Source organism: Dysidea avara, chromosome 3 (assembly GCF_963678975.1).
Source record: "Dysidea avara chromosome 3, odDysAvar1.4, whole genome shotgun sequence".
Lineage (NCBI taxonomy): Eukaryota > Metazoa > Porifera > Demospongiae > Dictyoceratida > Dysideidae > Dysidea > Dysidea avara.
Window position 1 is genome coordinate 19,766,590 of NC_089274.1, and position 11,295 is coordinate 19,777,884.

An 11,295-nucleotide genomic window follows, 5' to 3' on the forward strand; every position below is an offset into this window, starting at 1 on the left:
CCACACATGTGAAAGCCATATAGAGAAATTGATGTACACTGTGTGTAGTAGTTGTAATCAAATAAACGTCCTCCGCATGATTGTAAATCTTAACAAGTAGCTAATGGACTGGGAAGAGTGCATACATGGTTTAAAATGCCTCTTACTCATTGACAGTGTTACCTTTTCGTATAGCTAGTTCAGTAGTTGTTGTTTTTTTTTGTTTTGTTGTTTGCTCGTTTGTCTTGTTTTTGTTTGACCAGACCCTGATCTCCCAGTATCATAATCATGAAGTCCGATATTTTGACCATAAACGCGTTCGTTATGTCATATTGAAGTCTTAGAACGTAAACAACTCGCTTGACGCCATTGAATGGCTTCCGCTATACTTGCTGTATAAAAAAATCGAGTGCTTGTCACCATCGATCATATTAAACTCTTAACGTGAAAAACTAGCTAAAAGATGGAAACTGTACTTAAACGCAAGAATTACTCCAGCGGACTGCTGAGTGGGAAACTTAAAGTTTTAACCTCCATGAAGAGCGCCAAGGCTAAACGAAGGGTTACCTTTCCAGTCAACGTCATGTTGCAACAAGCCATCACTGATGGAGACAAAGAAGAGATCAAGAAAATAATCACAAAACACGGCAAGAGTGTCTTGGATCTTAAAGACCCGACTGGAATGCCGCTGTTGCACCGTGCCATCTTTGAAGATCAAATTGAGTGTTTTGAGCTGATGGTAAACGAGGGTGCAAATTTACTTGCAACCGACGAGGAAGGATGGAACGCGTTGCACGTGGCCGTCTCGTTTGAAGACATGGACGCAGTTGAGCTGCTACTCCAACACAAGCCAGAACTGATCAACACTCGCACCATGGACAGTTTGAGACCGATCAATGTTTGCGAGTCAAACTGTGAACTTTGTGCTTACCTTCTCCAAGCAGAGGTGACATATCTGAAAACCAGATCAGTCACACACTGGGATAGTGCCAACTGCAAACGAGAAGAACTAGAACTATTGAACATTGTAATGATAGTGAATGAAGAGGACGAGAGGAGCACTAGACAAGTACGACAAAGTGCCCTACACCTGTCAGCAGCTAAGAACTACCTTGGACTAGCTTACTACATGTTGGAGAACCAGTTAGTAACTGTAGACTGTGAGGATTATGAACATTGGACGGCACTTCACTTAGCTGCTCTACATTCCAGCATGGACGTGTTAGTACTACTCATCCAATATGGTGCTAATGTGGAGAAGTTGACCAGTTGTTACAAGAGTCCAGTTGATCTGGCTGATGATGAACTGACCTTAGAGTTCTTGAGACGAGGCTCTGAATATATTGAACAAGCTATCTAATTTATGTAATAACTAATATATAATATCTAGCTATACGGGTTTGTTTACTGTAAGATTTTTAATCATTTTTTCGCTTTCGTTTTTAACTCTATTTTGTATTAAATTTGTGTTTGTTTTCTGCACTGAAAATGTTCATCAAACAAATAACAATTATATCAAGTCAACAACAAATTAACTTCTCCCTTATTTAGAAGTGGGTTACAGGTATGATGCAGTACTTACAATCCTTAATCAATAAGCATACTAGATTAAACCCATGATGTACATGTGATGCTTTCATTATGCACGTATGTGTACATACCTCACCTATTGTAGATATAGGCTGTGCACGATGTTACTGTAATGTACAACACCTTGCCCACTGCATCTATACGGTACAACAAATACTGTACTGATCTGTTGTTAACTTTTCCCTATTTGCTCTACATCCTATGTACGTTGTGGTTGGAATTGTTTGAAGAATAAATGAAAAATGTATAAAGGGGCAAGAAAGGTTACATGCAGTTTAGAATGCATTCACACAATATATATATATATATATATATATATATATATACTATATACATATATTGTTAATTCAGTAAATACACTAGCTATATATGCTTTTAATGTAGATTTAGTGGCTGTTTTCCAGTTGTCATCATAATACACTTCCAATACAGCACGTAGTGACACAACACTGTGACATGAATGTTCTGTTGGAGTATTTGTAATTAACAGGAGCAACAATAACTAGCTGATGCATTTGTGCATGGTACTGGATAATTTTACAGCTATAGTTTCACCTTCGGTTTAGTATACTTTGCATTTATCATAGATTTTTTTTTTCTCTTTTTGCATACTTACAAAATCCATAAACATGATATCTGGTTGCCTTGAAATATGGCACACTTAAAATGATGACAAAAGTTGAAATCTTGGTGTCAAGTTTGTTAAAAAGTTAGAAATGATTATTCACATAATTTGAATTGATGGACATTAACATCATTGCAGCTATTTCTTGGCGGGCATCTGGATTCAGTGGAATGGAATGGTGGAATGGAACGGTACATTGGTAATTTCAATTGGTGGTCACCTCTTTATAAAGACCACCTTCTAACAAATTCCACCTCTTTATAAAGACCGTTTTACTTTAATGTTTAAATTGTTGCTATCTTGTTGTTTTAGAGTGTGTCCCCATAAATGGTCTTATTGATTAGTTGTGCGCCACATGCCTAGAAAAGTCAGAGTGATATCTGATTTGTAATACAGCAATATACCCCATGCAAAAATAGTTTGGCTGTACAAAAGTGACATCCCCATCAAACTAAAAATAACTGACAACTATAAAGGAGCTAATATTTGGGTGAGGTCAAGAAATACTGGCAAATAATTATAACTCGCTATAATTTATAAAATTTTGGTCCTTTATCATTGACTCGCACAGTCTTGCTACATTCCTAATTAATTCCCTGTAACTCTAATTGGCTAGTAATTTAGCCGCCTTTTTTCTCCTCTACAACACCAGACTATTGAGAAAGGTACCAATTTACTAGCCTATTAGATTTACAGGGAATTAATTAGGAATACAGTCAGACTGCACAAGTCAATGATAAGGGACCAAGATTTGTTTAGTTGCCAGTATGTATTAACATTCATTTCTTGGCCTCATCAAATAATAGCTCCATTAGTTGCCAGTTGCTTTTAGTTTCGTGGGTACATCTTTTTTTGTATAGCCAAGCTGTTTTTGTATGGGGTATATAGCTATTACTGTATTGTATCATAAATCAGATATCACTGGCTTTTCTAGTCATAACATGTGACACACAATTCATCATTATTTTAATTTTATTATTAGCGCTTTACAGTGACCAGCACTGAAGGTCTGACAGCAACATGTGCAGCAGCCTTAGGATTACCTAACCTAATTTCAAGGACTTAGACCTAGTGACTTGACTTACTGACTCATAAAGGTGTAACAGAAAAGGGGCCAAAGTAAGGAAAAAATCCCAGGATTCGAACTGCAAGTCACCCAATGTCTAGTCGGGGACACACTCAGTCTTCCTCCAGGAGAGATGGATTTTCTTCCTTAAACCTAAAGTATTTATTATTAGCACTTTACAGTGACCAGCACTGTTAAGACTGTCTTATAGGGCTCTAAAACAACAATTCAGATATTAAAGTAAAACGGTATTTGTAAAGAGGTGGTCTTTGTTAGAAGGTGGTCTTTTTAAAGAGGTGACCACTAATTGAAATTACCTAAGAACTGTTCCATTCCACCATTTGATTCCACTATTCCATTCCACCATTCCAGTCCACCATTCCATTCCACCATTCCATTCCACTGAATCCAGACGCCCTTTCTTGGCTGCTATCTTTACTTTCACAACATGTTTTTACCTTATTTGGCTTGTTAAAGACCACAATCTTTTTCTGGCACTGCCCATGCACAGCTATTATTGTATCATAAATAATACTATTAGTATTATCAGCTTCACAGCAAGAAAACTGTGAACTTGCCAATACACTATGACTGTTTAATTTGATTCAATTTACAATGCCACTATGTGGTTTGTGTGATACACTAGCTGTATAATACTACAATCAATACACTTTTACAAAGTTATGTGACTGCTTAGCTACCGGTATAATGCCGATCAGTTTGCACGGCATGCACAGTTTATAATTTAATGAACTAGTAGTAGAATTTCAACTCACTACTTATCATGCAAATAAGTATTCCAGTATAAACATATAACATTAGTTCATATATGAATTATGGTGGTAGAGACAACATCACCAGTCATGTGTTGTACACAGAAATCTTGTAGGATATTATGTTATCCACAATTACCTGAAATAAGTGGTTTCATGAAAAACATCATTCCAAGAATAGATAGAAAATGTATCAAATTTTGTTGGCTATTTTTTATGGTCAACAACAAAAATAATGAGAGGGACTCCATACTTTCTACATGGATAAATTGTTGATATACAGAGTTACCTTAGCAATTGGGTCACCTTTAAAAAATGGCCTTAATAATAATAATTATTGATGATGTTATGAAAAACACCTTAGCTAAAGGTTCTGAGCTTTCTTAATGTCAGAATACTAGTGGTCTTGTTAACAAGGTTGATGCTACATAAAATTTTACTATGTTAAATGCTTTACAAGGGATACTTTTAATTGGAATTTGCATTGAAACTTAGTGAATAAGCTCTGATAATAGAGTATTGATTCTGTGTCGGGATATGTGCAGTACAAATACCAATCAAAACATGAAACTACGCAGCATAGATCAGCACTGTGGAGAGAACCTGAGTGTGATAAAGAATCAACTATGGAAAAGTGCTTTTGGTACTTCACAGGTAAACATAACTAACCTCTGCTAGTCATGTATCATTACATGACTGGAACACTGTAGAGACCATGATGTATATTGATATAACTGACATTTGGAACATTTAAGTGATAAATCTTTATGCACATACGTACCATATATAACCTAAATATTTTGATGGGGAAATTTTTTGCCAATTTCGGGGTTTTAAGGGTTACCAGTGAAAATTTTATCCTTAGACCTCCATATAATCTAATACATTTTGGGAGTGTTTGTAAATCTGCAAAAAAATTATTTTTAGCAACATTGCTCAACCTCGAAAAAGAAATATTTAGGCTATATGGTAATTGAAACCAATAACCTATTTTAGTATTCACTGATTTGTATTGTAAGCAAACATACTTGTAGTGTTAGGATATATACATACATATATGACTTATGTTTTAGTTTCAGTCATTTCATACACATCTCATGGTGATCAAAAAGACTGAGAAAGTACAGACTACAGAAATTTCATCAGCTCTTGCCTCTTTGACCACACAGAGACATCCATTCAAAAGTCAGGAAGTATGATAAGCTGTTGGATACTGACAGTACAAAACTATATATCACTACTATACCATTCCTTTATACCAAATTGTCTCCAAGAAAATCTGGTTTATATGACCACAAGAGACCGCACTTCTTGCAACCATTAAATAATTACTTGAAAATGTTTACAATACAATGCCTGTACCAATATAACATCATCACTCTATATATGGCAATGCACAATGACAGATTAGCACTCTAGTTGACTTAGTGGTAAACTTTCATGTGTAGGACAAATATTTCAGTCTTTCAAGAAGTCTGACTTGACATGTTTTCACTTCTCAAGCACAAAAAAAATAAAATAAAATAACGGGACAGACATACAAAACATAGACTGCATTGTTATATTCTAACTATGGTGACATTTCAAGGCAGGGGTGCACTATTACAATGCACCATTAAGGACAACAAGACATCATATGTGAGCTCATGCAACTGGATCAATACAACTAAATGACTGAGACAATGACTACATAGTATACATTAATCCTGCTAGCCAGATGTTTTGAGAGTATGTGGGTGTATGATTTGGGGACAGTGCAGACACAGAATATATTTTTAAAGACTGTGGGGGTGCAGTCAATGCAGTACACAACAAACAGAATTGATAACAGTGGTAGCTAAAAAGATGAGGATATTATTACATGAGAACACTATAATATTACAACATACAATTAGAGAAGCTATACCTCACACCATACAGGTAATTACCATAACAATCTCCTCTGCTGTAGGCATAATCTGACCATTCTCAATGTTTATGAAATTACCCATGAACAGGTGTCCATGTTTGAGAGGTGGTCTGACTCTTTCAGAATACAGTATATGTGTACAATTGAGCAACACAGTAGACGCTGGTATTATGGGTCAAGGGGTGTTAAGGGTTTTAAAATGTGTTCAGAGGGGTAAATCCTGCATATTTAAGAAGAAATGGATGATACTATTTCAGATCAACATTATAAGCTAACCATAAATCCAATTTAGAGATAACATACCTCATTAAACTGTAGGAATACTGTCCCAGATTAGCTACCTGTACCCATTACCATAATAGTAAGAAGTATAAAGATATAGAGTGGTGTTTTGAATGTCATTAGGAGTGCCTGCAAATATTTCCATAATATTTATCATACTTGGATGAAAAATAATAACCTTATGAACATAGTGACTCATGATACCCACATGTGGTTCATAATAGCAACACTTGCAGTGCTTTAGGGAAAAGATTGTACAACCCACCACATGCATGGCAGAGTTATTTTTTGATAGTGTAGTTTATGGTTACACTTTTGCCTACAAGTATAGTACAAAAAATTGGGGTTGCATTATTAGGTGATAGGAATGCTTTTAAATTGTGACTCTTGATATTCCCATGGACAAGGGAATATCAAACTTATCACACATAATACAGTATACTATAGCATACCTTATGTTCTGTAGCAAAATCCACCTCAAAATAACTTGTTGGATGCACATAGACCATAGGTGGTGTCAAACCCTGCCCCCAGTGGTATCACCTGACTCTTAATGATAAGTCACAAGATTGTGTATAGTGCTGTCACTTGACACAATAGCCTGCAAATTATAACAGTAATGATGACATTAATTTAGTATGTGAATATGTTAGCAATCACACAAGGCTTATTAGTTAGCCTAGATTGTAAGTTCTGCTGCTTTTGCTGGTAGTACAGAATTACCAATGTACCAATAAATAGTTGGAGTCTACTAAAGTTACCTTTCAGAATATTCTAGAGCATTGTGAACAACAGCCATGCACCCAACAAAATATTTAATAAGTTATTCTTGTTAACTCGAAATGAAATGACAGCTCCTGAAAGGCATCCTAGCATTGGTCAACTCAAAGCACCTGTTGTTACAGTGCCAGGCTGGGCCCACCTGAACAGTTCAAACTATCACAACACAAGACTATGTCAAAGCGGATGTTACTAGGAGCCCTTTGGACACTGATGAACTCCTGATGTCACCTTGTGAGGAGTTTATTTGGACAGATCACAAACTGTATTGTCATGTGGCTGTAGACAGTCATGCAGACTACATGCACACACATGATGTTCTGAAAAATAACTTTAGAAAACTACTATATACACAATATGGAAAGAAAACAGTACAAGGGAAGTATTGAAAAATGATCTAGTCTGTAAGTTTATTATTTTATGAATATACACTGTGTAGCTACAACTACCATGTAGCTATGGCCACAATTAACAGGTAAATGATGTCACATATAAAGAGTACCACACAGGACAGTTTGTAAACACACACATATGAAAGGACTAAAACAGATGCAACAATTGAATAGCAGTCAGTCAGTAGCCATATTAATTAAGTTGGTACACCAACTGCTTCAGCTATCTGGTTGGGTCACCATTAGTAGGTCAACTGTGGGCAAGCCAACGAATGCAGATGAAAATTGGCTGTTGCTCATCTTATTGGCTGTAATTATATTAGTGTGATGGTTGGTGGTGCATTGTGTGGTATGGTGTAATGGTCACCCATCATCATACCTGCTACATTGATTACTGAATTCATGTCAGAATTTATTTTTGTGTCTACAAGAGTGTAACATAATATCGTGGATAGACCACTCTATATCTAGGGATGTTAATTTAGTACGTACATGGTATGGAGTAGCTAGTAAGACTATTTGTAATCATGATAATAAGCACGTAGGAGAGCCTTTCCTCTTCAACGCAGTCTGGCTAGTGAGACTTCACTCTGTGAGGAGGAAAAGATTTCATCTACCATTAGTGGTTTCTGTTACTTCCTATAATTCTACACTTTTGGACTTAAGACATGAAATGTGGCATGAGTATACTCACTGAGCTAACACATCAATAGTATCACACGACATAAATGTCTGATGTGTCTCTTATATGTAACTGGGAAGGTGCATTAGTGAGTTTTCCCTAATGTGGTCAAATGTTGTATTTTCCCATACACACGATATTATCTATCATGTGTGTGTGCTGGGAATGGAGTCTGATTCTAACGGGATTCACAATAGTCTGAGAATCCAGGAATTCACTGGAAATTCTTTGTGAAGCCGGTTATATGAAAATAATCCTATTACATGATGTGCTCAAAGCTTAAATTGTGTCTTTATTAAGGTTGCATTAGATATTCTATTCCTTCCTTGTGAATTGTCTGAATGGTTTTTGTCTACTTCAAAATCACTAACAAATTCATTCATTTAATCCTGTATACTCAAGTAGCACTGTCACAGTAACACTTCCTGTCTACTTACATATAACGTGTAACTATAGACTTTTCACTTGATAAAGCTTAGTTGAATGCATGGTTTAAAACCTTTAAACTGAGTGATACTCTTCAAACTCTAGCTCTCTGGTTTGCACTGACTGTGGATAATTTACTCAGCAAATGAATCATGCCACTTATATTTGTCATATTTTACACCTTTTAATGCAACCCACACATAGAAGTCAACTTATCCCTGGTCTAAAAGCTTTCAGTTGTCAATGAGCATCTCCTGCTGTACTGGGGAGTGGCAATGATTGAGGTAGTGGCTTTCATCACTTCTGAATTTCAACCTGGAATATAAACACTGCCTTATCTACACTTTCTAAACTAACTATTTCTCTAACTTAAAGGAATGTATGAACAAAACATTAACAGGAATAGCTAGAGATATGGTAGTATACTGCTGACTAATGATGGACTACTGGTACTGCTATTGTACTGATGTTATTGATGATGTGTAGTGGTGTGTATGGGTCTAATATGTTTGGTCAGTGAAGTGGGAGATCTTGAGCTTGTAGTGTGGTTAGTAGTGTATATAGAGTACCTTAATACTCTTCTGAGAAACTGAGAAACGTTGTAACAACATCTTTTCTACTTGTTTGTTTGTGGCCAGTGTTGTATTACAAGGTAACCTATCCTCTATATGCAGCCAAAGATAGTACCCCACTCAATGATGTTTATTAGCTAAACACATTAGTTTTATTGCATTAGTACAATAGAAAGTTACTTGAAAGATTATTAGTACATATGTACCAGCTTCCACTAAAGGTGTAATGTCTTGTACAACTGGTGAATGAATCACTGGTGATGTGTGTTGAATAAATACATAGGTGTGCATTAATAGGTGGTATATAGATCAGGTATCATTGACTATATCAACACAACTAGACTTCATAGTGACTAAGTCTTTACACCTTAGGAATTTTAAATTCAAAATAATTCAATGATGATTTAGAAAACATTGAAAGCAAGAGGTCACCTACACAGCTATATAACAGTGGACATGTATAATCCCTACTTCAATCATAGCTACACTATTAACAAGCTATAGGAATTAAAAAGTGCACTACTAGCATAGCTGCAGGTGCAGGCAACTTCTTTTGTTTTACTTCTGTGCGGATCCCTACTTGTTTTTCCTTGTACATTATAATAATAATAACCTCTCTCGATCTGCAACATAAGAGCCTTGACCTATGGGCAGGTAGTGGCTATTGTAGAGGAGGTACCAGCTATGAAGTGTGTAGAGAGGACAACTTTGTTATATGATGTTTAATCATGCTCAGTATTACGTATATATATATGTACCACTCTGTGTGGGCAGTTCAAAGGCACCGCCAGTGCCATAATTTGTATATTGCACTGCTGCAGACCGCAGCGAGTGCATTATATTTATAACGCACTGGTTGTGGTTTTGTAGACCACAACGAGTGTATTATAAGTTATAATGCACCGACTGCAGTGCAATATACAGATATTGCACTGGCTGCGGTTTTGTGCAGCATAGCACAAGTGCTGGTGGCCAAGACCACTACGACACCTCATGCACCTAATAGGTGGAAAGACACTTCACAGATCACTTGAATTCTTTTATAGCCTGACATGTAAAGGTCGATTGTGGGCCATAACGTCACCAATACGTATAATGTTTACAAGCAGCCAATGGCGATCGAAAAAGCCAACGCGGGTGGCCACAACTCTAGTCTACATTATATAGTTAGTTATACAATGGCCATGAGTGCTCTGCCTGATATAAACGCACAAGCCTGAGGGCCGTCAGGCCCGAAGGCAAGTGCGTTTATACAGGCAGAGCACGAGTGCACGTTGTATAACTGTTATGTACCACTCACCTAATAGGTGGGGAGAGTCTCACAAGACAGCTGTAACGCTTATAAAGGCCAGGTTTCTAACATTGATTGTGGGTAACCAAGCCAGACGTTGCGATGACGTTCTCCCTGCAGTACTGCAGCCACCTGAGATATTGAAAGCTAGTACGCTATGGGTTATATCACTAACCTGCATTCGCTGTTCGACTCTCATCATGTAGTGCTCAGCATGCCAGCGTGCCATATACCAGACTAATCGCCATAGTGATTCTCTCGAGTGAAAAAAGCAGCTAAATAGACGGTTTAAGTAAACAAAACCTAACTACTAAACGATACTAGTCTAATTCTTACTATTCACACTGGCTAAACTCGAATGTGGTGGCATGACAAAACTGGTTACCACAATCGAACGTAAAGGTTAGTATTATTTAGAATATATTTGTTTTATTGAGTCATTGTCGAAGTGGACTACAGTTTAACCTGGGCTAAGATAGCACCAGACTAGTAAGGTGTATCCTGTAACAGCCCAGCTGTAAAAAAAGGCGAGGCCAAGAATGCAAAAGTACATGTTCATGGAGTAACTACAACCAAAAGACATGATATCAAAATCTGGCCAAGAAAGCATTTACAGTATAGGCACTTTTGTGCATTCGTTTTCTATATGCTTCACATTATCACATCCAGCTAGCTGTACATGTGTGCTTGCAATATAAACAATACTACTGAGATGATAAAAGATATTACATTGCATTGTTACCAAAATTAATTTAACTAAAAATTTACAATTGGTATCTACTTGGCCATCTTTTATTTTAATATGCAGTGCAAAAAGATGGCCAAGTAGAAACCATTTGTAAATTTTTAGTTAAATTAATTTTGGTAACAATGCAGTGTAATATCTTTTATCATCTCAGTAGTATTGTTTATATTGCAAGCACACATG

General features: G+C 36.5%; 1 protein-coding gene across 1 annotated transcript; it reads left to right on the forward strand.

Annotated features, from left to right (window-relative positions):
- The first annotated feature begins 442 nt into the window (after positions 1–442).
- Positions 443–1,339, forward strand: LOC136248386 (protein phosphatase 1 regulatory inhibitor subunit 16B-like). The gene has a single exon (XM_066040170.1). The coding sequence runs from the start codon at positions 443–445 to the stop codon at positions 1,337–1,339; it is 897 nt and encodes a 298-aa protein (XP_065896242.1).
- The last annotated feature ends 9,956 nt before the right edge of the window (positions 1,340–11,295 follow it).